The sequence below is a fragment of the Oryzias latipes genome, chromosome 14, assembly GCF_053564925.1.
Source record: "Oryzias latipes strain Hd-rR chromosome 14, Olatipes_Hd-rR_3.1".
Taxonomy (NCBI): Eukaryota; Metazoa; Chordata; class Actinopteri; order Beloniformes; family Adrianichthyidae; genus Oryzias; species Oryzias latipes.
Genome location: NC_136250.1, coordinates 15388495 through 15416360, shown reverse-complemented (window position 1 = coordinate 15416360; position 27866 = coordinate 15388495). Strand labels below are relative to the sequence as shown.

General features: G+C 40.7%; 2 protein-coding genes across 3 annotated transcripts in view; one reads left to right on the top strand and one right to left on the bottom strand.

The window, feature by feature from the left end:
- The window catches only part of dlg4a (discs, large homolog 4a (Drosophila)), a 110524-nt gene extending 108261 nt beyond the window's left edge, over positions 1-2263 (bottom strand). The window contains exon 1 of the mRNA XM_078930602.1: positions 1909-2263. Within this exon, the coding sequence (XP_078786728.1) occupies positions 1909-1956 (48 nt within the window). The 5' untranslated portion in view covers positions 1957-2263. The remainder of the gene's footprint in view (positions 1-1908) is intronic.
- An 873-nt stretch (positions 2264-3136) lies between these two features.
- On the top strand, positions 3137-27699 carry zbtb20 (zinc finger and BTB domain containing 20). 2 transcript variants are annotated; one of them, XM_023962926.2, is made up of 4 exons: positions 3137-3392; positions 18685-18823; positions 19840-21354; positions 25414-27699. In XM_023962926.2, the coding sequence occupies exons 3-4, from the start codon at positions 19860-19862 to the stop codon at positions 25947-25949; spliced, it is 2031 nt and encodes a 676-aa protein (XP_023818694.1). In that variant the 5' UTR covers positions 3137-3392; positions 18685-18823; positions 19840-19859; the 3' UTR covers positions 25950-27699. The 2 variants fall into 2 exon arrangements, with proteins under 2 accessions (XP_023818694.1, XP_023818695.1); XM_023962927.2 differs by having other exon boundaries at positions 3171-3392; positions 18690-18823.
- Positions 27700-27866: the final 167 nt, after the last annotated feature.

Below are 27866 nucleotides of genomic sequence, written 5' to 3'. Positions count from 1 at the left end.
CAGACTAAACAAGGTATAAAAAACTCATAGGAGACATTTTCTTTAATTAAAATGTTGTTTCCTCTGTGAAAAATTAAACCTTACAAGGGTAAAAATGAAGATGCTTTGTTGTCTTTGTGTTTTTATAGCTAAAAACATGTGAATTGTTTGGAAAATAGACAAGTAACAGTAAATGTGTGACTTTTTTAATTACACATTATTCACATGATGGTGGTGTAAATAAAGTCACACAAAAACAGTACATTTGGCAGTAATAAAAGACATATTTCTCATTTCTACTAGATAGGGAAAATTTGGAGTGGTTATAAGTAATAATAGATCTGCCGTTTTATTGTATATTTATGCTACACAACATAAATAAAGCCAGTTTGATCTGAATTCTATTCAAGAGGAGACAGGCTACTATCGTTATAAAGTGAGCATTTTTTCCCACATATTTAAAAAAAATTAACCCTCAACTTCAGTTTGAAATAGGGGTAAATCCAAAGGAAGTTTCAATTAAAGTAGTATAAAAGACTAAATAACCCAATAAATGGAAACACCAATAAGTTACAGTGCTGCCCTCTGTTGGTCACAATAAATCCTCATGTGGCAACACACAAAAAAAATAAAAATACATTGTGTTCCCGTTTTGGAAGGGGCCCCAAATGTTTTAATATTTTAACACGTAGTGATAAATACTCCTAAAAGTAAGTTTGTAAACATTACTTAAAAATAAAAGCATTGCCTATAATTGTAACACGAGCACCAAGGTGAGGTTAAGACCTTAGATCTGAGACATCTGTTTTATTTTCACAATGAGAGTCTTTTAAGGAAATATTTTCATATTTTTCCATTTTAATGTAGATTTCTATTAAAATTGTGTCTATAAATATATTAAAGCCTGTAATTTTACAATCTGCATAATTGATTTACATTTTTCATTTTATTTATTATAGTCACCAGGCAACAAAATAATGCACCTTACTTGAATAATATTATTATCAATCTAAAAAGCTAAAATGTCTCCCTGGAAAGGTTTAAAAAAAAAACCAAGGGGTTCACAGGTTTCAAATACAAGCGCACTTTTCAAATTCTGTGGTGGTGTAATCAAGAAATTTGTTTGCTACATTTTATGTTAGAATTTATTAAAAACGACCCTTTCTTACATTTAAAAAAAATCTTCAAACACTGTTAATTTTATTTTCATGGTCACAGTTAGTATATATCTTATAAATAAAAATATGTTTTTGCCATGGCAGATTATACATAATTCACTTGGGGGATAATTTTGAACTAAGATGACCTTTTTATTTTATTTTATATATTTTTCTTGATTCAAGCCCGAATGTGAAATATAAGATTTATTCTAAAAATGTTTTTTTGTAAATCAGAATTCTGTTTCTTTGTTTACTCAAACCTTATTATTAATAATAATATTATTGAAGTAAGTGTAAATGTATTCACTAATTGTAATCTATATTCAGTGGAGCTAAAATCGGGGGCTTTATTAAAAAAATGTTTTATTTATTTCTGTTGTTCCTCTTAGTATTAACCTTTGCATTTTAGTTTTTAAACCTTCAGCTTCTGGGTACAAAGCACTGAGCAGCACAGAAAGGCTGTGCACGGCGGGCCCCGCCTGCAGCAGCTCCTGAGCCTGTTGATCCAGAGCTTCTCCACAGGTTCCGGGCGGAAAAAAGCGGGCTCCGCCACGTGGATCTGTGCACGTGCCCACTCCGAAACGCCACAGTTCCCGCTTAATTAATGTTAAAGCTTGCCTTCACGCGCGAGTTGCTGTAAAGCCTGGCATTAAGGCCGAACCTGGACTTCCTGGTTAATGTAGGTCAAAGCAGTGACAGAGGGTGTCCTCCGTTGAACCCGCGGTATTAACCGTCCTCGCAGGCCTGCAGATGGCGCGCACAGTCATACCTCGGAGGGCCCTTGGTGCTCACCGGGGCTCTCACAACAAAAATCCATGTGGAGTCTACCCAGCTTGAGCGATGGCGCAGCGGTCTGACGGATCCCCCAGCCTCCTTCCCGTGCAGCTGCGAGCCGTGCGCACCGAGTTCAAGAGGGCAGCGGTTGATCGAGCGTCACCTCCGCTGACCTCCTTTTTCAGGAAGGTTTCTTCCCCACGCTGAGCCTCCTCGCAGTTTTCCCGAACAAACTTAACATTTTATTCCCGAAAAGCTTCCCTCTCCGCTGAAACATAGATGCACACACCTGTCACTGTCTAGACGGGTGGGGTGGTGGAGAGGGGGGGGGGGGCATTTTGGAGAGAAGGAAAGAGGGGGGTCCCACATGACCCATTATGGCTTTCTTTCTTTACTTTTTTTTTTACTAAGCGCTCCTAAAACATGATAAAGTACAGTAAAAGTGCTTATAAATAATCAACCTTCACAATAAACGTCATGAGCGGTGCAGCAGCGTTAAATCGACGCCGTGTCTCCCCGAGCTCCCAAACCGGAGGTCAGCTCGGGACGTTAAAAAATAAATAAATGAGAAAATAGAAATGCGTAGAAAACAGAAGGCTCGGCCGACAATCTAGCATGTTGGTGTCGGAGATGATTGACGGCGCCGCTGTCCAATGGGCGACCGCGGCGCAGCTGGCTCGCGGCACAGACAGGGGCGGTAGCCAATTAGGAGTTAGGAGCGATGATGGACACTTAACTGACAATTCCCTTGTCCTCCAGATCGGAGCTCGAGTGGGGGGCGTGAATTAGAGCAGGGGGGGGGGATGTTTTACAGTTCATTCACATTTCGTGAACCCTGGTATTTTGTACAGTAGGCGTAGAAGCACACACGACAAGAATACATGATAAAAAAAAAACATTTTAAAAAAGGGAGGGTTTTACGGACTTGCTCTCGCGGAGCAACGTTTAACCCCATCCTATCGCAAATCAGGACTTACAGTTTTATTAATGTCGCAGCTTAGCCGGAATTTTACAGGCTCTTAATGGAGGAACACGTTGTGTCGGTGCACCCTTCCGCGTTCCCGGAGCCACGGCGGGCGCTGCTTCCACAGTCCCGCTGCGCTTCTCACGATTGGGGCACCAAAAAATGTTGACGGGTTTGTGATCCAACCCAAGACAGTGAGCCGTTCTTCCAATCGCAGCTTTAACTGAAAAGGCGTGCCTGCCCACCCCACCCCTCTCCCTCCCCTCCTCTCCACCACCGCCACCCCTCAAAGTACTCGATGTATAGTTAAAAAATGGGAGGGCACACTTGAACCGAGCTGCTCTATGAAGGTAGGCTGCAGCGTGTGTTTATTGATGAGATGAAAAGAAGATGGAAGTGAGAAATGAAACAAAGTAAAGGAACATATCCAAAAAACTGAACGCTCTGAGTCTTTTGTCGGGGGAGAACGGGGGAGCTGTCGCCACTTTTTTCCCCCAGCAAGCTTCGAAGTGCAGGTAAGACATTAAGAAAATTTGTTGTTTTTTTTTTTTAAAGTAGGGAAAGGGACGGGTCTCCACAGCAGCGCCGAGCTTATTATTTTAGGCAGAAATTGGAGTTATTTCCTCGAACCATCGCTGACTTTCTGGAGGCGGTGAATCCGACTTCTGTGTACTTCTAGCTAACCTTATCAAGCAAATTACGCGGAACATAGTCGCAAACTTCTCTTTTTGGGTCGCAGTTATGTCATAAGCGAGCATTTTATATAAAAATATGACTCATTTATTTTGTCGACCACTTCAAAAAACGTGTCCTGGCGTGACGCAAGTTTCCCATCTGTCATTGTCAGGCTGCCCTTTTACCTTCAGCCCTGTACTTTCAGATTTAGCCCCGGACCCGGGCTAGCGGGCACTTGAGAACAATACTAGTGTGGTCCAAGTGAGCCCACAGGTTTGCCTCTGTCAGCCGGCGATGCGAGCTCATATTTTACACTCTGTGAGCCGGAACAACTGTGCGAGCCGACGTGCGCATTTTGGCTTTTAGGTCAGTTATTTGAGTCGGAGGAAACGCGTAAATGCGTGTGTCTCTTTGTTGAACTTAACATGGTTTCCACACTCAGCCAGATGTGTTTGCAAATTATTAGAAAAAAACGGAGTTGTTCTATTATTATTATTATTATTATTATTATTATTATTATTATTATTATTATTATTATTATTATTAATAATAAGCTACATTTTTACAATTAATTGCGTCAAGTGCGCAAGGCAAAAAAAGGGGGACATCTGTGTGTTTTTTTGTCCAACACAGATTCACTTTCTTTGAGGTCGGTGCCATGTTTCCCCCCTAAATAAAGAGTGTTCGCTTTTAATCTTTTTGGATTTGTGGTACAATGCAAGACTGTCAGATTTTTTTTCTTTTTTTTATGGTGGCCTAGATATGTAGTCCTGCTCTGGTCCAATTAAAGTTGCACGAATCGCTGTTTGTGCGCCTTTTGAGACATTTTAATACTAAATATTAATGGATAACTCGTGATTCCTGTGCCCGCTATGGCTGCTCGTGTGGGGATGTGTTTGGGGATGAAGTTAACTTGAAGTGTTTACGTCCTATGTAATAAATAAATATAGCCCTATATGGATGGAGCGAGGGCATCCATAACAATGAAGTGTACAGAGATATTTAAGAAGAGGGGAATTTATCCTAAACATGTCCACCCTCCTCTTCTCGATCGGGTGCTTGTGCGCGCGGCAGAGGGCTTACAAGAAGAAGAGCAGGGAGCGTGCGTGCGCTTGTGTGGCGAACAGATGTGGCTCCGTCGCGCACGGCTCTGTCAGATAAACTGCTGTAATACAGCGTGTCCCGAGGACCGACGATTATTCCCACCACGCACGCAGCTCCGTCCGGAGTCTGATTTACTGCCCGCAGCCCCAGAAGTTGCATGCAAGAAGGCGGACTTGCGTCACCGCAGCAGTCACGCCAGAGGTTGTCCTCGTTCGGTCATTGTAGCTCTGACCGTGAGCGATGGGGAGGAGAGCCACTCTGCGTCCACCTCCCTCCTCACCTTTGTGCGTATTTTTTTTACGTTTTATTTTTACGCGCGTAATTGTGCTTTCAACCCCTTTTCAGTTTTGTTGCGCTTACTCCCTCTCCTTTCATTCACGATGTAACTCCACATAGTAAATAGTGCGCGGTCCTATAGGCTCGTTCATGTGGCTGCATGGTGGCCCGTTTCGTTTTCTGAATGGACACGTTTGGAGCGATGCGCGCGACGCGGCGCACACACGCACGCACACACGCAGCCTTGATGTGGATCCCAGCAGCAGGGCCTGGCTATGTAACTGTCCCGTGAATTAGAGCATGTGGAATTGACAGTTTGGAGGTGGTGGAAGCGTTTAGAGGGAAAAGGGAGGACGGAACGCCCATCTCCTGGAAAAATAAAAGAGTCCACACGCAGAAACCCTGCATTTGTGCACTTTGCTGACTCACCTGGTCAGTTAGTGAGCTCTAATTATGGTGACCTCATGGGTATAACTCAGGTTATGAACACAAACGGGGACAGGAGCTTCAGGAGTGTCTATAGTCTGAGTGTCAGGTGCCCATTTGAGAGTATTTATATGTATATATTCATCATGTGTGCATTAATATTCAGTGCTTGAGCCTTTGCCATTTGCCCCCTTTCTGTGTCACAGTGAAAACCCACCCATGACTAATGAATATTTAAGACTGTGTCTGCAGTTATTACATGGAGGCCCAGCAGATAAGCTGAGGACATACTGGCATGAGATGGAGGGAAGGGGGGGTGATCAGTTAATTTCCACCTGGCAGGCCCTCCCAGTTTACCTTTGGCTTGAGAATTATTCTTTCAGAAATACACATCTGTACCTTGCCACCATTTTTCTTTTTCTTTTTTGCATCTTTCAATAATTTATGACTGACCAGGAACTGTCACGATGCGTTCACAGCATTCGCTTTTGGAAATGTTTTTTGACTGATTATTTTTGTCACGCTTTCACACCTTTCTCCCCCTCCTGATTATTTGGGTTTACTCAAGTGTAAATGTGTGAGAGGATCATGCTTTGGTTTATGCACTGACTGCTTCTTTTGAGAAATTCATGCATTATAAAAAAAAAAAATAATAATAAAAAACAAAGAAAGTGATTTTGGATTGTAGGCTGTTTGCACGCAGATGTCAGACCAGTATTCCAAAGCATTTTGGTGCAGCTGTAGAGGCACGGTTGCCCAAAAAGATAAAGGCATCAAAACTGTAAAGCTTCAGCAAACCTCAGTTTCTGCATCTTGGCTTATGTTCATCCCCCTCTTTTCCAATTTGACTTTTTAACAACATTAATTGTCTGATTTTATGAAACCAGATTTTGGGTGTTTTCCATTTTTGGTCAAAAAAGAAGAAAAAAAACAACAAAAGGCCCACACCCTTTGTTCTTGTCTTGTTCTTGACTTAAAAGTGATGCTTTTTGACAGCACTAACAACCAATGATTTCCATAAATTATATTAACATATTTGGAGACTTGGAGGCCCTATTATCAGTCTGCAGGACCCAGAGGAGTGAAAGGGGAGGGCTGAAAAGAGCTTGTGCAGTAGTGTTAGGCAACAATGGAATTCATCTCCGTCCCCTCAGTTGCACTGCTCCTTTTGCGCTGTAAAAACCTACTTTTATTTCTTTATATTTCCAGTAAAAGACTAGAGCATTCTGGTGTGAACGACTGCTGAGAGTTGGATAGTGAAATACTTCGTCCAGTCCCCGCTGGCAGACCTGTGAACCTTTAAATATAAAGGCGAACTAATGTTGCAATTAGACAGCAGTCAGGGATTTTTCCGTGTTACAGTAGGACCAAAGACTTGACTTGAATAGACTGTTGCACTTTGTCTTTCCCAGCTGAGGATATTTGGCAGCCATTTTGGGAATGCAGTGGAGACCCGTTGAAGTAACGAGCCACTTTGTGGATGCCATCCAGAAAGTCACAGGGCTTGTAATCTCCCTGTTTTGTTGGGGCATCATTTATTCTTTCTGTACCTCATTTTTCTTTTGTCTGTTTTTATTTTTTTTCTCACATGTACTTGTTAGAAGAATCTTCCCTCCTAGGGCAGACCCTGTCCTTTACGTGACTGCCAACTGAAACTGTTTTCAGGTGCACATCTTAAAGTTGGTTGGTCTTAAATCATAGAAATTACCCGCAGAGTGGCGTTGGGCTTTAAGAGACTTTCGACTTGTAATGATTTGGATTTGTTCAAGACGGTTGTAGGAAGTTTATCATCTGATCTTGATGAGGCAGATTCTGGTTTTATACCTGTTTTAGCCTGAATTTATTCAAACCCTACAGAGATTATGACCAAAAAAAAAAAAGAAAAAAATCTTTGTTAATGTTTCTTAAGTTTATACATATATTTTCTAATTGATTTATTTTATTTTTTACCCCCCCCCCCCCCCAAGTGTTATGTTTAACCTAATAGAACTAATTGAGTAAATATTAGTTTTCAACTTTATTGCATTCCGAAAAATCAAATATATTAGAATATATTTACAACATTATAAATGAAAATAAATGAATAAACAGATTTTGTAGTGTTATGTGTGTCACCTTTTGTAGAGTTGGTGAGACTGGTAACCAGTTCTGCCTCAAAACAATATTTAAAATTAGAAAATTTACAGGCAGGTATAGCTGCCATATATTTGTTCTACTGCTTAATATTCTTGTATTTGCTAAAAATCCAAGATGGCTAAAAAAAAAAAACAAACCTTGATAGAAAAACTTGATAGAAGACCGGCTTGGTATTGTGAGTCGATTAAATGCTGACAGTGATTGAAGGTAAATTAATTATTTTCAATCTTAGAGGAAAAAAAACAACAAAACATGTTTAACTCGCGTGAAAGAAATAAAAATCTTTTTTTAGATGAATACAAAATGCAATTAAAAAGAAATAATTCGAAAGGAAACAAAATGATGACATTTTTCATCAAATCACTTCTGTCTGTTTGTAATGCTTTAATAATAACTTTCAGGAGCTTCGGTCTGTTGGAGCTTTTGTTTGTGCGCTTCACGGAGAAGGAATTTTTTCAAACTATTCTTCCTTAATTAAATAGCAGTCAGAATTCAAAATGCAAGATTATGAAAAATACTTTTTGAAATCGTGCCTCTGCAACTTTTTTCAGATCAAGTCGAGAAATGCCAAACTTTCTATCTTTTATTTACACTTTTGAAAGAACTTTGGGTTTGGATTCTTCTCTCCCTGGAATGTGTAATAAAAGCACACACTGAGACTGAATAAGTACTTGTGAATGTGCCAGGCAGTCATCAGGAGAGCTTTTGTTCAGTTATTAAACCGGACGGAGTCGTATGAAACGCGGCGACGATGGCCGGCTCCCTTTAAAGCTTGATGGTGGAAGGAACAGCTTTTTTTTCCCCTCGCTGACCATTTGATATTTCCACAAAATATAAAATTAACACCTCACTGAAAACACTTTATCACAAGTACTCGCCTGTTTTTTGTTCTTTTGTAGTGGTTTTTCTAGTATCAAAGTGAACTCTTGTCATTGTCTTGTATTTATGAAATATTTGATCCTACTCGACACGTGTTGTCTTTTTGAAGTTACATTTTTCAGCTTTAATTTGTGTTCCAGTGTTTGTACTTTGGCCGTTTGATGCAGTACATGCAGTGCACTCATAATGAAGTGGTTGAAGGAACCATGTGTTTCCATTACTTATGAAAAACAGATTGTTGATCTTTATTTCCACAACGCTGGTTTCATTGAAATTCAGGTCATGTAGCAACTTGACCAGAAGATGTTCCCTCAACAAGTACAGAATATTCTTTCTTTTAAGTTTTTTAAGCTTCAAAAACCACACAACAGTATGTGTGTGTGTGTGTTCGCATGACAGCAGGAAGCATTTAAACCTGTACTTTTCTTCTTTAAACACACATGTGGGCTACGATATTCAGCTGCTGCCTTGGGAAAAAAAGAAAAAAGAAAAAAAAACGTATCTTGGAGTCTAACTGCAAAGTTGTATGGTTGCCAAGGTGTGTTTGTGTCCTCAGATCACCCCGCCACCCATATGGTTTTCTACAAGTTACAGTGTGATCTCCGCCTGGGTGTTAAAAACAAAGGAATTCATTTGAGCAACCATCAAAATAAAAGTGGAAACCATTGTAAAAAAAAAAAAAAACTAAAAGATAATCTGAGATTTGTCAGAAAAAGGGCAGTGAGTTATGGGTCAACTCTAAAAAAAAAAGAAGCAAAATAAACTTTATTCACAAAGGACAGAAGTTTCTTTTCAACTTGATGAATTCTTTATGAGAAAAATGTCTTCAGAATAGTTTTCTTCCCAACTGGAGTACCTTATCTGACCCCGGCGTTTAAAGACACTAAGCAACCCTCGCTTGAATTAGTAGGACAGAAACAAAAGTCTCCTTTTGTGGTTTAGATTTCATGTTAAGGTGACAAAGGACGCGCATGCCTAACCTGCTCAACAACAAGCATGCGTCAATGCAAATGTTTGCTTTATGAAGTCACAGGGCTTGTTCAACAAAATATTTGACAGTTAAAAAACAACAACAACAACAAAAAACACAACATGCGGGTGCAATGACTTGCAACTGTGTTACATGTTTGACACATGTGCAGTCCATGCGTGAAACTCGACGTTTTCACAGTGTTTCAAGCTGTTGTGGTTTCTCCACCTGGGCTTTTCACTTCTGAGGAAAGTATTGCAGTGGTTATGTAAACTCATGTTAAGTTTCATTTCTAATTTTTATGATTCGGATAAGAGTTCACTTTTTTAAAGGCTGGCTGCAGACTTTGCTACTGAATAGCGTGTCATCATTCACTCGCTCTGTATTCTTTATTTCCTACTTCATCTCAGGGTCAGTCCGGCATATCCCAACATGTATCAAGATGAGGCAAGTTACTGAGCTTATATGAAAAAAGGGAAAAAAATGTCACAGAGGTAACCGAAGCAAGCTTTTAAACTTGTACTATTACGGTAGGTTTACTTAAGAATTATCCTCCTTTACAGCGAAAGTGACAAAAAAGTCTAAGTCAGAATAAAGCATAAAGCTCCTAAGTCTTTCCATCTAACCATTGCTTTACAAAGCACTTAGAAGTTGTGCATTCACTTTGATTTTTGTAGAAACAGCTGATCGGCTTAAGTAACTCTGGAGCTTTGAGCTATAGATTGTTACTATCCAAGATAATAACTCTTTAAGCAGACCATCGCTGACCATCAGTTTACAGATTATCTAAGCTGGTGGAGGGTTGCACTACCTCCATTTTATGAGAACTCTGTGCTCCAACAGGTCGGACACCGGCATAAACACATGTAGAGATAGATGCAAATAGGAAGTGGACAGAAAAACATCTCCTGTTGTCTCTTGTGTAAAAACATTTTACAAGGGAATTTATTATCCTTCACTTTTGAACAAAAAAGTCTGTCCTCTGCCAACTGCATTTTGAAACATTAAAAAAAAAATGCAGCTTCCTCACAAGGACAGAAAAACAACAAGACAAGACTTGTTGGTTCACCTTACTGTTTCTTTAGAGATTTAGATGACAAACCGGGGTAAAAGTTTAGCTGATCATACATATTAAATTAACGACACGAGACGCTTCGTCTATTCGTAAAAAAAGGGTTTTCTATAACATTTGCTCTAATCCACTTTTTCCCCCCATGGGGGACAAAAACAGGAATGTTTAGCCATTGTTGAAGCAAACGTTGCAGCAAGGTCAGCCCAACAGCAGACAGTCAACAAAATCCTTAAAAAAAAAAAAGAATTAATAGAAATCTCAACCTCTTGAGGTCTTAGTTTGCATGTTACATAGTAAAGGTAATGATAGCGCAGTTGAAAAAAAGAAACATTTACAGGGAGTTTTCAAGGGTTGCCAGGATGAAGTCCTTTTAAAAAGAACCATACCCAGGTTTAGCCAACATGTATCTAAACATTGGAGAAATTTTAGAAACATCCACCATATAAAAATGCACTATAACATTGTACAGTCATCATGGGTAAGGATAAGACTCTATGCGACATCCATAAGACCTGGATCTCTTGCATTCTGTAATGTGACCATAAATTCCTTCAGATATCAAAAGCTTTGCTGAAAGTGCACCATCAAATGGAAATTGAGAATAATTTGAACCTCAGTCCTACAGGGTTAGGCTTTGATAGTGCTCACACCTTACATCCTACTAGCAGCATTTCAAAAGTAGAATATTTTCAAGAGCTGTCTGTTCAAGTAGATCTAGGTGATAGGCAAAATTCACGGAAGGTTATAAGAGACAGATTGGAGATTATGAAGTAGAAATATAATAAAACACCTGGCTTTACCTGTTAATTCCTGCCCTGACGCGGGTTGTTTTTCTTGTGACTTCCAAGAAATTACTATTACAAATTAGTTTTACGTTATGCAGATGCAGTATTGCTTGAAACAGAAGTATTCTCTGAGATTTTTATTTGAAAAAAAAAAAAAAAAGATCATATTCTCATATCTTTATGCAAACTTCCTGCCAGCTTGACCTGCAAATTAAGTACGTTTGCTACAGAAAGAGGGGATGGTGGCTTCTGGGACGCTTTGGAAAATGCGTTTCCCATTGGGCGGTAATGCCTGATGGAACCTATTGTTTCTGTCTTTGGTCTTGTTAAAACACGGTATAGGATAACCTGAGAAGGGTGTGTATGAACAAGTGTCTGCCGACCTCAACAAACTGTAGCGACACTAAGAAGAAGAAAAAAAGAAACCAAATGCCTCCAGAACAATGTGAGACTGATAACGTCATGGAGAAAATAACCACTGTAAGGTGTTACTGCTAAAGTTGTTGACTCATGGGTTAGGCTTAGCTTTTTACGCATTGCCTCTGGATTTTCTTCAGTAATTAATAACTTGGTATATTATTTCAAGTGTTATTGTTCGTCCAAGGTTGCATTTACCTCACAGGTGATCTTATATTATGTTCTTATAGTTAAAACCTAAAAACGTAAATGCGAACTATACTTTCTTTGTCATATGACTTTAAATATAGAGATAAAAAAAACTGCTAAAAGACAGCTGCTTCGATGGCTTTGAATCTTGGCCCACATATTACAATCTCTGTCTTATGGATCGGTGCCATTATTTTCTTGGATCCACGTTTTCTTCTTACAGCACACACGGTGATAAAGATGTATGCGTCTTCTGTCAGTACATTTCTGCTGCTTTCAAGAAAGGATCTAGAGGGTTATTTGTGCTCATCTTCTGCTATGTAAATAAACTAGTAAACCACACCAACTGGTGGGCCAAAAATACTTAGCTCACTGTTGAGCTTTGAATACTTTGAATACTGCCAGCTTAAAGCATAAAGTGCATAACAAATTTTGCGCAAGAAAAAACTAAAATCCTAGGACAATAGGGTGCAATAAAAGAAAAATTTAGAATAGACTTTTATTTTGATACAATATTTAAAGCCCAGAAGCAGTGTTAGCATACCTTTTTTTGCAGTCTGCGTCCTTGGCATTTAGTAAAATAAAATGATTTATTATACTGAGTGTTTGTTTCACTATAGTTATGAATGGGCCATGGGGAGAAACTCCCTTTGAATGACCTTATTGTCCCTATTATGATCCCACTCTTCCGCCGCTGAAGACGTACCTTAATATATTTAGCGAGCTGCTCAGACATGTCATGTATTTCTCCACAAAGATCCCCACTCCTCTGACTCTGCTTCTATCGCAGGGAAACTGATTTGAAACTTTCAATCTTCTCTGGCCTTTTCTCTGGCTGCTTGTGAAAGTCTGCAGTCGGCTTGCTCAAGTTTGCCTTGCAACATCGCACCGTATGGATAAAGTTTCCCAATGTGGTTGCCCTCGCTCACTGGATTACAAGAAAAACCTCGTCTTTGAGCCAACTTTTTGTGCAACTCGCCAGGTCTCACTCTCACCGCTCAGCCTGCCTGCAGAAGCCCTGGCTGACGGCGTGTGTGTGTGTGTGTGTGTGTACAGTTCACTCGTGTGGTCGACTGCGTTTCAGTGTGTCAGCGTTACATTTTTAGATAGGTCATATGTCAAATGAGCTGAGGAGACATATATGACTTTTATTTACTATCCAACAACCTACCGGACTATAAATGGAGCGAGCTGTTCTCCGATAAAGCTCAAAATAAGCACCAAGTGTTTGTTTAAAGTTCTAAAGCAGAGCTGTTTCCCAGCAGACATTTTGAGTGCTCAGCATAAAAACACAGGTGTTATAAAGGATAGAAAAGATGGCCACCCTCTCTGTATTGTCCCGCCAGCTCTTGAATGTGGAACAGTCTGAAGAAGGGCCGCACTGAGAGGGATGGCTGAGGTAAATCTGGGTTTAAAGAAGTCCACCTGAATCATCTCTAATCATGTGTTCTTCCCTTTGCAAGTATATTTCCACAATTACTTACAAGCGATCCCTTATTTCTTTCTCTGTTAATGTGTGGCAAATCATCTGATATTTGCTGGAAGTCCTTTTTTTCATAGCCTGATGATTCCTTTTAAAATGGCAAACATAGGGCCTGCCAAAATTCATTAAAGAGGGGGATAGGTTGCTGAACCTTGAAGCAAAGATCGGCTTCGCTAAAGTCCAAGGTTGTGCTGAAGCGCTTGAAGCACTTTAGTGAAAGCCCAGCTCGATGCCAGCAGCTGCACGAGGGTGCACCAGCTCGCGCTTCCTCGTGCAGCTGCTGGTCAAACACATGGTTACGAGTCTGCTCACAATTAAATCCACACAGGCGTGGACAATGATATGAATCAACTGGCGGTCTTTGAAATGGCCTTGAGATTACGGGTTCGCCGTGCAATTTATGACAAAATGTAAATCTCAATAATTGGATTATTTTTTTTGTGATTACAGTTTAGTGCTGTTCAAAAAAAACGAAAAAAGGTTTTTTGTGCATGAACAAAGCAAACAAAAAAGGCATTTGTGTTTGGCTCATAATGCGAACAGTAGATAAAAACTTGTTGGAGGACCTTTTTTAACAGTTTTCACGAGCTTTCTTCCTTGTGTGTTGTGTTCCGTCTCCTAACGCGCTCATAATTTAGTTGCAATGAGAGGTTGCGGGCATTACAGAGCAAGAATTGCATGTTTGTTACCGACAGCTTCACATTGTCTTTTAATAAATCCACAAAAAAACACAGACGTCACTGCCAGTTTATCTTCCAAGGACGCAAAGTCAGGCAACATTTAGTTGCGGGCTGAAGATAGAAATGCACCACAGCTTTTCTATACTGGGCAGCTGCATGCTTTTTGTTACAGGATTTCTTTTTTTCCTGTCAGATTGAATGTGCTCTTAACTGTGATAACTAATGGGGATGGAAGTCCTGTATGAGCATCTGTAGGTTCATGAAGACCTCTTACCAGCCTGTGAGGTTCTTCTTTGGAGAGGCTAATTGTCCTTGACTTATGTAGTAGCTTTGAAGAGCCAACGGCTGTGGACTCTTCTGCCAAAGTGATAACTCTTGAGTTTAGCTTTCCTGCTTTGGGGGTTAGAGAGTTTTGATATATTTTTTCTTTATTTTTTTTTTTTTTTACAACTATAGCACATGAGTTGTCAGATGGTCAAAAGCTCATTAACCAATGCAGATGCCACTTCTGATTTATTTGTTCTCAAAGTGACTCAAGGGTTCATCACCATGTGTTGAGAGAAGCTTTTTTCTTTTTTTAACTCTCCTATTACAAAAATAAAAGACATTTCTCTTATAGATCTAGTGTTTGTTGTCTGAAAAAAAGTACATTGGAAGTGGACTACCCCTCCATCTGTAACAGCACAATGGATCTGCTATGGATAAAGGATGGTGGTGAAAGCACGCCTGCCAGAACATGACGAAGTTGAACAAGCTGTCCTGTCAAAAAATACTTTAACTGTCTTCTTCTTACGCAATAACACCGCAGTGATTATTGTTATTTGTGTGCTTCTCATCCTGTTACATTGAGTGGCCTTCTGTTGCGCGGCATGTCTTAACAAACTAATCTGCTCTGCCGTTTAATACATTTCAGTGGAACTCATTGTCAGCAGTAAGATTAAATTTCAGGCGCTATAGGGAGATGTCCCAGTAATGTGCAGATATGCTTTAACACAATACAGCTATTCATGTCATTTTTGGCTGTGCAGCGACCCAATTTATTAAACTTTTACCAAGAAATGAAGCAACAGTTGTGTGAATGTGTTGTATCGGACATTGCTGTTGTGTTGCTGTAAATCTCCATGGGTGACAGGTGTCGTTAGTGAATCCATCATCAAAGACGTAAACATGTCGGAGTCAAAGACGGGGACCGGTCTTTTCACCCCAACAAGTAGATGCAGATTTACTTACTTACAAATTTTCCTGGTATGTTTTGAAACCTAATTTAATACCTCACACAGCCTAGAATTCCAGGCAGAAAAGTAGTACAAATGACAAAAATGTTGCGTGGAAAACTTGGCTGCACTTGCCAGCAGCCTACGTGGGCCTGTTGATGGTGTGTGGCGCCTGCTGTAAAGGCAAATCCATTACAAGCTGGAGGCTGTGGTGTCTTTCTGCCGTTTTTTCTTGTAGTCTATGAGACTTAAATGCATTGCTTATGTGTTATGTGCTTGACAGTAATAAAGAGAGACATTCAAAGGTAATAGTCACAACTTCACTGGCCAGAGATGAATTGTTTCATTTTCTTATTGTGCTAAGGGAACCACCATCTGATGAGCCCATTTTTTTTGTCCAAAGAAGTTGTTGATAAACCTGTTATTTTCATGGTGTTTTCAGATCCACACATTAATTCAAAAGTGTCCTTATTTCTTATATCACTGGACCACATGTATTAACCCTTGTATTTGTGCTTGTTTGCATGCTAATGAACCTGGACTCAAATAGCAGATGAGAGCTGCAGTTTGGACAGTGACCGCTCTGCAATAAAGGCTTTTTTTAAAAAAAAAAAAAAACTCTGATAAGGAGCAACACAAAGCCCCTGTGCGTCACATTCATCAGCATGCATGCACAAACATGGACAGGGGCTTTTCAGAATGCCCCTTGGCCCCTTTTGTCTCCGGATTTTAATGTACCGGGGGCCTTGAATATATGTTTGCAGCGTGTGCTGTAAGCGGCATTTGCATATTCAACATGTACATTATTCACATGGCTGATACCGCTCCTTTCATAACCGTGCCTCTTGTCTGTTTTCAACCCCATCCCCCATCCTCACAATTTTAACCCCCCCCTCAATTGCCCCTGCCAACACACACACACACATACACACACCTCTTGATTAACTAATGTCCAATTCGATGCAGTGTATTTCAGGAGCTTGTCACCTAATGCAGGCAGCTGATTAACCTCAAGTCTGGCTGGTGAAGTCCCCCCCCCCCCACCTCCTGAACATCCTCCACCCCTCCTCAGCCTTTGTTGTGGCGGCAGCAGCAGAGCATGCATTGCACTGGCGGTCTAAAGCATTGTGTCTGATTTCCAGCAGACACACTGACCTCTGGGGATTTATTGACAGTAAACTCCACAGAGGCAGCAGGCACAGAGCTGGGAGCGTAGATGCAACTACAGAGCCAATGGGGGGGGGGTTTAGATGGACAGATATAGAGGAAGGGGGGAGAATATGAATGTGATGAAGAAAGGAAACGGGGCAGAGACTCACAGGGAAGGAAATCAATTCCGGACGAGGGGTGCACATGTGGAATTCAGTTTGGTAGCGAAATTCATTTTGGGTGTATTAGCAAGTGAAAGAAAATGGCCGTTTCCTACAAGGATCTAATTAATTTTGAAGGATCATCAGCCCCTTTAGTCCAAGGCAGGGCACATGAGGGAGTGGGGGAGGAAGGGAGTGGGGGGGGTGGGGGGTGGAGGAGGGAGGCAGACCCCTGGGCTGATTAGAATTCACTGCAGGTAGGCGCTGGCTGCTGCTCACCCACTGTGTCGTGGCTGAAATGGAATCACTGCTGTGAGTGGCAGTCTGGCCAGCGGAGGCCTCCTTCCCTCGGCCTGCTTCCTTTGTTGCCGCCGTTTACCTCACGTTACCCCGGCGCTCCCAAGGCAGGTGAATTTACATGGGAGAGGGACGCCATGGAGGGAAGACAAACACGTGTTTGCATTGTGCTAAAATGGACCCAGAAAGAAAAACAAAAAGGCTTGAACGTTTGCCTGTAACTTTTGGATTGGAGCACATCTGCGAGCAGCAAAGCTAGGAGCTTTGTTTTGACTCTTTCTGTTGGCTTTCACTTTGGCAAAGTCATCTCAGGTCAAATGAAAAGCTACGCCTTTGCTCGGTTATGGTTTTGGGACCGATAAAGGAGCAAGGGTCATGTTTGGCGCTCAAGATTTTATTGAGGTCAATAAATTCATATGTACCTATAATCTGCACAGGCTCTTCTGATGAACGGGTAAAATTAATGACCTGTTTTTTTTATTTTCATTGTATCGTCGTAGTGTAAAAGTGCTAAACATGTCGATATTTTTCTGTTAGAAGAGCAGAGTGTTGTAGTGATAAACCCAAAGCAGATCCTGCAGGTTTTGTCAAACACCCCAAGTGTCTGAGAACGCCGCTGCTTTTGGCTCCTAACACTTTCGGCTTTCTCTCTGAGCCGTCGTGCTCCTCCCCACTAAAAGAAAGATTTATTCAACACCTTTCAGGTACATCTGTTGCCTAAGTTGTACTTGCTACTTCGGTGTTAAAGTTCAGGAGAGCTGTGTGCGCAAAAAAAAATCTTTGCAGGAGGGTGTAGAGGTCACTTGTTTAAAATCTTTCAGTTTTTTGGTTTTTGGATTTTTACCTGAAAGCTAAGTACGCAACCTCTGGAGAAGAATAATTTGTGTCAACACTAATGCGCGGGACTGGTCAAATTTGAGCCTCGCTGTGGCTGTTTGGCAGCAAAATGTCATTCCTGGCATTTCAGAGAGCACTTGGTGTTCGAGTTGTAGCAAATGGAGCTGCTTGGAAATGTCTTTGCCCAATTTTCTTGAAAAATATTGCAGAATGTCGGGTCAAAGTTTTCATCCCAGCCCGCTTTGGGGACAAACATGTTTTATAATTTGCAGATAGTTTTATAGCTTGGCTGATTGCTGGATTCAAATGCACTTTGAACAATGTGGGACTAATGAGAGAGAAAGTGTGTTTTTAGAAAGGGCATTTTGCATCGCTCCAATGCCTTTTTCTCCCCGAATGCCTGTTTTAAACCAGCATCATGTGCATTTGACTGTGAAGCAATTGGTTTGACGTATTTTTGTGTTTTTACGTTGTAAGAGCAAATGTGCCAGGCTTTTCTTCTTTTCTTTTTTGGCGTCACTAAACCAGCACATCACATGCTTTATGTTGTTGAATGCTTTTTTTGTCTTTTTTTTTTCAATGAATGCTTTGTTTATTCAATATTTGAGTCATTTCTATTATTATAACATCTAATGTTGCTTTGCATTAAACGTTAGGGGTTTAGTTTTGGGAAAAACGGGGAATGATTGTGCATGCTCGGTCACATGCAGTGAATGTGACTGTATAAATGAATGAGAAACGTAGATCTTTTTTTTTTTCCTGAGAAGGGTGTGGTTTTGTTTTCCAAAAGCGTAGATAACTGTTGAGAGAGGAACTGGCTCCAGCAGCTGCGTTATTTGCAACCTTGATTTGTAATTTTGAGTCATGTGATTCCAGGAATGTCCATTCGTTTGGCTGTAAAGGCTCCTCACACATCTGTTGCAGCGCCTTTTGGCAGATACTCCTGCTGCTGTGGCTCTGGGTTCATTAAGGGAGTGGCAATATCGACGAGATGTTTTGTGGCATTAAAGATTTGTCTTTTGTCTTCCGTCTCCCCTCCAAAAACCCACTGTGACAGAGCAGCACATGATTTGGACAGAGAGAACTGACAGCCTCGCCTAACACCAGGCCTCTGATCAGCCATCTCCACCAGCAAACTGAACTCGCACTTCATCACCAGCCACACAAGCATCTCCGTAACAAGACGTTGTTTAACTGTAAGTATCAGGGAGCTTTAAGTCTTTTATTTTCGTCTTTTGTTAAACTTCTGATTTCCTTTAATATATATATATATATATATATATATATATATATATATATATATATATATATATATATATATATATATATATATATATATATATATATATATATATATATATATATATATATATATATATATATATATATATATATATGTATATGTATATATATATATATATATATATATATATATATATATATATATATATATATATGTATGTTTTCTGACATTTATTCCTTTCAGGCTGAGATTCTACATGGTGCTGTTTATTTATCTTCAACATTTTTTACTTTATTTACTGGCAAATATAATGAAAGCAAATTTCTGAAATATTTTTCTTTTTTTCTTCTTCTGTTTCTTAAGTTTTTTTTTTAATTATCACATTTGAAGTGCTTTATTCAAAGACACACAGAAAAGCTTTTGTGCCAGTAAAAGATTATTTTTTTTTTGGCGACTCTCCAAAATTAACAGCTTTTATATTTTTGATCTACTTTAAATTTAAATTTATTTCAACACCTAAGTGAGAAGGAAGCACACCTCTGATGAGACGGGTCACATTCAGTGTATTCTCAGGATAGTTGGGAGGGAAGCGCCATGACAGTGCACACATGGCTGACAAAGAGGCCAGTCCTCTAAGCCCGCTACGCCACCTAATGGTGGGTGAATAAAGTTCAGGAAGAGTTGAAGAAACCTGGAAAAACAAAACGGGAACCCTTTTTTTCTGTTTAGCGATAATTTAAACCTAAAGTTTAAAGATTCATTTGATTTATTGCAAAAATAAATAAATAAGGTGAAGTATTTTCTGTGGTAGCTAATATTTTTTTATTATATTTTATTTTTGTTGTATTTTGTATTTTTGAGTGCATATTCAAATGAGCTGTAACAATTTGAAATGTCCTTAATTATGTAGGAACGCAGATGTTTGGTGCTGCAGCTCTTTGAGTCGGGTCTGTTGCTCCATCCCTGCAGGTAACTTCAGTTGCAAGGGGATGACCGAGCGCATTCATAACATCAATCTTCACAACTTCAGCAATTCTGTACTTGAGACCCTCAATGAGCAACGCAACCGTGGGCACTTCTGTGACGTGACCGTTCGGATCCATGGAAGTATGCTGCGAGCTCACCGCTGCGTGCTGGCCGCTGGAAGCCCTTTCTTTCAGGACAAGCTGCTCTTGGGCTACAGCGACATTGAGATCCCCTCTGTGGTCTCGGTGCAGTCCATCCAAAAGCTGATTGACTTTATGTACAGTGGGATTCTGCGGGTGTCTCAGTCAGAGGCTCTACAGATCCTCACTGCCGCCAGCATCCTGCAGATTAAGACCGTCATTGATGAGTGCACCCGCATTGTGTCCCAGAATGTGGGCCTGGCAGGGCCGGGGGGCTTCCCCATTATACCTGGGGATTCTGGTCAAGAAACGCCCCGTGGAACACCAGAGTCTGGCACTTCTGGACCCAGCAGTGACGCAGAGTCAGGCTACATCCAAGCTAATTCACAACAAAGTATGGATCGTGCATATACACCAATCTACTCCTACCACAGTCTGCCGCTGCAGAACGGTACCCGTGAGCGCCCCCTTTACATCAACCCTCTGTCAACAAGTTATGATCTGGGTACACAGAAGGACCCACAATCACAAGATCCGCCCTGGATAAACCGCATCCAGGAGAAATCCCAGCAGGTGGATCGCTTCCTGTCTTCGGCAGAGTCCACTCACTGCCGCAAGCAACCCCGACCGGTACGCATACAAACAGGAGGGATGCACATAAAACAGGAGGCTGACGATGAGTACTGCTACGAGGACATGGGCGACTGCCAGGACGACGCTGACCACAATGAGGGCATAGAGCACGAATCCAAGATCGAAAGCTTCGACTCAGGGGTGAGCTCCTCCATCAGTACAGAGACAGACACCATGGAGCAGCAGCCATACCTGACAGGCTACAGCCGAGAGGGCGGAGGGGAGATGCAGCAGGGTGAAGGAGTTCCGGTGCAGATAGAGGTCAATGACTCGTCCCCAGAGGAGGTGCAAAAGACAGAGGATGGGGACACATCCCACAGCACTAGTGACAGTAGCATGATTCAGTCGCTGCCAAACTCAGTCAAACATAGTCCCATGTCCCAGTACATGCGCCAGGTAGAATCACACACCACCAGCAACCTGAGGATATCACTGACCAGCAATTCCCAAGTGATGGGCACTGCTGGAAGCACCTTCCTGCCCACGCTCTTTCCTACTCAGCCGGCCAGAGACCATAAGCCTTTCCTTTACCTACCTGGCCAGCAACAACCCCAGTTTGTGGCAGTGCCGCCCCCCGCCATGGCATCTTTCCCAAACCCCATGTCAGTACCGCCAGCGCCAGCTCAGCAGCAACAGGCTGCAGGAGGGATCGGTCAGGGAGAAAAGAAGCCCTATGAGTGCACTCTGTGCAGTAAAACCTTTACTGCAAAGCAAAACTACGTCAAACACATGTTTGTCCACACCGGTAAGTACCAGTCTATCACATGTACAGCTTTAAAAAATTGGGTTTCATAACATCATAGCACAAACACAAAGTTTTGACTTGCACAATGCATGTGTTCCATTTTATAACCAACAAAACAAGCAAGCTCACGAAAATCTGTGGTGACCACGGAAACGGGGAACAGCAAGCTCTCACCTCAGTTACAGCAGCAACATGTGGAGGAGCCAGGAGAATATAAATCAGCACTTTTACATCAGTCTTGGTTTAAGTTGGTGGAAGGCATGCAATTTAAGTTTAGTTAGAGCTCAATTTTATGTCACAGCACAGGTCAACCAGAATTTAACTTATTGTAACCTAAAAAATATTTTGTGTCAGACTTTTTATAATGAATATAAAACTTCTGTAGTTGGAGTAACACAAAAAAAAAAGAATTAGGTTAATGCATACTCATGCATATCTTTCTCATGTGGATCTTGCTTGTCCTCAAACTTGAAAAAAGCCAAAAGCCTGGACATTTTACCAGCCGCAAACATTCACTCTTTTTAAAAATTAACCTATTTTTATTCTTTTGAACCAACTTAATTATAGCCGGACCAAAATAAAGAGCATAAAAATTCAATTTTAAGCTGCCAAACATACCCAGCGTTATTTAACTTGAATTGTAGTTATGTGGTGAAGCGGCACATGGCTCCAGTCGGCGCCGCTTTCTCCCGACCTCATCGGTCACATTCGGGGGAAACCGTCGTCACTGAAAGAAAGAACTAAATATCCACAAATTAGATGATCCCATAAAAACAGCCTCCTTAAACAGCCATTATTATTGATTACTGTCCATTTCCAGGCCAGAAGCACTTGTTACGCGGATGGCGCTCACAAGATTGTGCAAAGCAGTGGGATGACACAAGAAAACAGGGAAATCACTCATCGATCATTCCCCAGACTGAATCTGAACATCCCATGGCAGCCAATTACATTTACAAATAATGTAAAAATGATGTTTAGTATTTAGGGACTGAAAGGATGCGAATGTGATTGAACAGAACCAGGCGTTTCTATCCTGTGGAGAAAACAGTTATACGCGCGTCAAAACATCTTTAATTACAAAATGCGAAAAGGTAGCCTGTCATTTGCTGAAATGAAAAATCTGAGTCCCTGCTCAAACCAAGGCCATCATACTTGTTACATTCAGCTCAAACTAAATCCGAATGTCTGTGGAGACCTGTTCAATGGGACAAATCAGATAAAATAATGGATTTCTAGCTTGGAAGCAGGAAGCAGCTCATTAGTCCATTCAGTGACGCAGAAGACAAAACATTTATAGGAGAAAATTGGATCTAAAAGATGATTTTTACGATTTGTAAACCAATCTTTGCACTTCATAAACATATATTCCAAAAATACAGTGAGGCAAAATGTATTTAGTCAGCCGCCAATTGTGCAGGATTTGAGCCCCTGGCGGCGTAGTGTGTTACTGATGGTAGCATGTCTCTGCAGGTCATTCACTAGGTCCACTCAATGTGGTTCTGGGATTTTGCTCACCATTCTTGTGATCATTTTAACCCCACAGGGTGAGATCTTGAGTCCCAGATGGAGGGAGATTATCATTGGTCTTGGATCTCTTCCATTTTATAATAATTGCTTCCACAGTTGATTTCTTCACACCAAGCTTCTTACCTATTGCAGATTCAGTCTTCCCAGCCTGGAGCAGGTCAACAATTTTGTTCCTGGTGTCTTTAGACAGCTCTTTGGTCTTAGCCAAAGTAGAGTTTGTAGTGTGACTGTTTGAGGTTGTGGACAGATGTCTTTTGTATAAATAACCAGTCCAAACAGGTGCCATTAATACAAGTAATGAGTGGAGGACAGAGGACCTTCTTACAGAACAAGTTACAGGTCTGTGAGAGCCAAACATCTTGCTTGTTTGTAGGTGACCAAATACTTATTTTCCATCATAATTTACAAAAAAATTCTTTAAAAATCCGACAATGTGAATTTCTGGATTTTTTAAAAATCATTTAATCTCTCATATTTGAGGTGATGAATGATGAAAATTACAGGCCTCTGTCATCTTTTTAAGTGGGAGAACTTGCACAATTGGTGGCTGACTTAATACCTTTTGGCCCCACTGTGTTTTATCTTTAACTATCCTAGAATTAACTTTATGCCATAGTCACAACCGCCCTTATAAGTGGATATGTGCTTTCCCTGGGCTAAAAAAGGGTGAACCCTAACTGGGCATGCAGGTGGCCCGCACAGAAGTTTAAGATCACAGACTCGAGCCTTAGAGAAAACATTTTCACATTTTTTCTACGGGTGTGCTGTGGGTGACAGGTCGTCCTGAGAACTTAAACAACACATAAGGTTTAGTAATGGTGAAGTAGGTGAGATGCAGACATTTTGTTGTACAGGTTAGTCATTTTTTAATCCTGCCAAACCATGTGCTCTACGCAAGGGACTCATTAGTGTTGTTCAAGTGATAAGTGTTTGCTCCTTGTTTACAGCCTGACTGTTAGAAATGAGGAAATTAGACAATCAGAGTAGTTTGTGTGGACATCCTATGTACACTTGCGTATCACCTGCACACTGCGTACATGCAGCGTTTGCTGTATGGCGCTGTTTGACAGCATCACCCATTCGTCATAAGTGCGCTTAACTTACTTTAGCCTTACAAATACTTCACACTGCACTTACCACACGCACAATAATGGTACTTTCTAATTTAATGAGGTGGCCTTACAAGCCTTTAGGGATATGCAAGACACACCTTCTCTTAAGATACAGCCACTCCTGTCTACGGACCTCTCTGGGCCTGGACAACCCAAAAATCTGCAGCACCTGTACAAGTGCATGTGACTAAGGCCTTAAATATATTTAAGATAGAAGAAAATGTTCTTGCTGAGGGTCAAGTGAATATGAATTCATCCAGTCGTGTTTCAGCAATAATACAATATTATTGCTGGAAAAGTGGCTTATATCAAGATGGTGGCTGCTTTATTTCCACAATGTGGCACAACGTGGGATAGCCCCACTCTAAATCACCCTAAGTGCTCTTGAGCAAGGCACCAAACCAGTAGTTAATAAAAGAACTAAAACACCCAGTCAGTGCAAATAAATTAATCTCATACACATTGCGTCAAAATAATTTATATAGCGTTTGTAGCATTTTATGCAATTAGCATGACTACAAACCTCCCGGATTTAAATAAATCTAGCCAGAAGTGTGTTACTGTTCAGGGAAAGTAAGGACGTTGGCTTCAGGGATCTAAAGTTTCTACACATTCTGAACTCAGAGGAATCTGTCATATTTTATTTTATGTGGCGCTAAGCATCTGTTTGCTGCGTTCCAGGAAAGCTTACCTTTAACCCTTGTGCTATCTTAGATGACCCCACCCTTACATTGACGTGTTATTCCTACCATGACAAAGGTGGATAAAGGTGGAAAGATTTCATGTAATCCATGGACACCAGTGAAGATCACAAATCATTGAAGAAAAAAGGTTCAGCGTACTGTCTAGTGGGTCTAGATGACCCAACTACCAATGTTAAATTGACTAGGATAGCACAAGTGTTACAGTTTGCATTAAATTGAGTTCCAAACCACACGATTTCTCAATTTGTTGTTGTTTTCAAATCTTCAATAAAAAAGACACTGTGGGGATTTTCACATAGCAGCACCAGGAGCCCAATAATATTTCATGAAATTGACCACACGGTGCAGATTTTGGCGTTTCAGAGAAAGCTCATAGCAAGTTGGCTGTTTACATGATGAACAGATGGAGCTACATTAGCTTTAAACAAAGAAATGGAAATAGAACGGCGAGGTTAAGATGCAACAGAGTTTTCCCAAGAGGGAAGCGAATATGACACATTTATTTCTAAAACAGAGGCTTCGCTTTAACATTTAGTAAGCTCAAAGCTTGTTGAGGTTTGAATACTTGCAAGCATGGCAACGGGGTTACTTCATAAGATTTTAATTGACATGTTCAGATGTGATTGTCTTAAAATATGGAATGTTCCCTTTTTTTTCCATTGGGTACTCTTACTATCTTTTAATGCTCCTCTTTTCTTTGCATGAACATCCAGGTGAGAAGCCTCATCAGTGCAGCATCTGCTGGCGCTCGTTCTCCCTGAAGGACTACTTAATTAAACATATGGTGACACACACGGGGGTTCGGGCATACCAGTGCAGCATCTGCAACAAGCGTTTCACCCAGAAGAGCTCTCTCAACGTCCACATGCGGCTGCACCGTGGAGAGAAGTCCTATGAGTGCTACGTCTGCAAGAAGAAGTTCTCACACAAGACCCTGCTGGAGCGGCACATGGCTCTGCACAGCACCGCCAGCGCCATCACCGGGCTGTTGGGCAGCGCAGGTACACCGGTCCCCGTCTCCATTCCCATGCCGATGGCTGTTCCCGAGCCCGGTGCTGGAGTGGTGGCCCTGGCCATGCCAGCAAGCGGAGGTGCTGGAGTCGGGGCCGGGGTTGGAACAGGAGTGGGTGTAGCTGCAGAGGCGAGCTGCCAAGAAGGGACCACCTACGTGTGCTCCGTCTGCCCTGCCAAGTTCGACCAAATGGAGCACTTCAATGACCACATGCGAATGCATGTCTCCGATGGATAAATACAAAAACTTCTTAAAAAAAAAAAAAAAAAAGAATGACAAACAAAATGGCACTAGATTTTCTTTTCTTATGTTAAGGTATGAAGAGTTGAGTATAGACACTGGCACATTAAGTTTCCCAAAAAGATCTTTTTTTTGTTGATTTCTTTATTCTGTTGTTCTAAAAGAAAAAAAAAGATGGTGGCCTTAAGGCTTAGTAGTTTGATATTGATCTACTGGATGGATCCTAACTACAGGCCTCTAAATGTATGCTTTCCTAAAATACTGATTTATGTGTTGAACACTACCGAAAGGCCTACGAAAAAAACACATACACACAAACACACCTTTAGGCTAGAAACGTCTGAATGACTTTAAATGAGAAAATATGTTTGTGTATTTGAAAGTGTCTGTCCAAGCGTGTGTGTGTGTTTTTGTGTGTGTACATTGCCATGAGGCATAAAATCATGGCTGTTGTGAACCCATACTGACCAGTTTGGAAACTTAAAGATGTCCAAGCTTACTGTGGTATAATTTACAACAATAATTTAAGATTAAAAAAAAAATCTTAGGTTGGGCTACATTTTCCCTCTAAAAAATACTGATGATCACACGATTGCCTTCTTATATAAAAAAAAGGATTGTAGTTAATTTGACACTGGGTTTTATTTATTCCTATGGTATTAAGGGATTATAATGCAGCTGTTGTCATGGTACCAATTTTAGTCATTTTACTGAAATATAACTTCTTTTTGGGGGGTGATGGGGAAAACTATTCCTCGTTTTTTTAATATCGTCCATGCATTGAATGGTCAAGTTTACTAAATTTTGGTGTGTTAATGAGACAGTATTTAAGCAAAAATGTTTTAATTTTTTTTTTTGTCCTGGAGTTTGGAGTTTAGCGTATTTGTATACACTGCCACTTCATTTCTGAGAAGACTGTTAAGGCTAGTGGACCTCTTCCATTTCTAAACACCTGAAAAGAGGAACAAGATCCTTCCTTATTGAGCCTTTTACATTCACAGTAATGGCATTTCTTGAGTATGCGACTAAACCCCCTCCTTCATAATTGCTGCTCCTCAACTTGCACCAACTGTTATGGGAAAGAAGATTGGAAAAGAACCGATTTGTCACTTTAGCTATTGTTGTTATTAAGTAGCCTGCATGAGTTTAATCCTATAATTGAATTACAATTTAAACGTAGGCTGTTGTTGATTGGAATTGTGTTGTAAAAGATGGGATAATTTCATTCTAATCAAATTTAAAATTAAAATAATTGCCACCTTGATCCTGGAAGGCCTGTATAACCTGTTCATTACGACTGTGCAGCTATTTTAGCAGGTGGGAACTAAGTGCATTACTCACTGTGTGCTGGCTCTCCCCAAAGGCTCGAATGGCATGCAGTGTTTTGAAAGGAAATACAGTCTAAGTAGCTCCGTGGATCAATAACCCCACTGTTTTACGGTTACACAAGTTGCAGATGGACAGTGTGGACAATAGCGTACATTCCTGACGATTCGGACACGTCGGTTTCGGGTGCTCGTTGTGTGCAAGTTAGTCATCCATCCTTCACATCACATATGTGGAACTATTTTTTTTTATATGTAATACTTTTAAAATTTTTGATTCGCTCTTTATCCAAAGTAGATCTCACACACACACACACTGACACACACACACACACATGCAACTGCCTGCAACTGCAGTCTGAACTGCCATTTGCCTGCTTTGAGTGGGTAAACCAGTTTAGCAGTTGTAAAAGTTAAGAAAATAACCAACTGCATGCAGGGGTCTTCAAAAGACCTGCTGTAAAAAGAAAAAAAAAAGAAGTGCTGTTTTGCACATTTTTTTTAAAAAAAATGCCTGTGCTTACTATTTAATCGTTTTTCCTTAAATTTAACTTTCTTTTATTAAGTTTTAAAAGAAAAAAAAATCTTT

Bases quoted from the DNA above. Each gene is read 5' to 3' on its own strand.
- zbtb20 (XM_023962926.2), top strand. From the start codon at position 19,860: ATGACCGAGCGCATTCATAACATCAATCTTCACAACTTCAGCAATTCT. The intron at 21,355-25,413 runs GTAAGTACCAGT...ATGAACATCCAG, and splicing joins ACACATGTTTGTCCACACCG to GTGAGAAGCCTCATCAGTGC.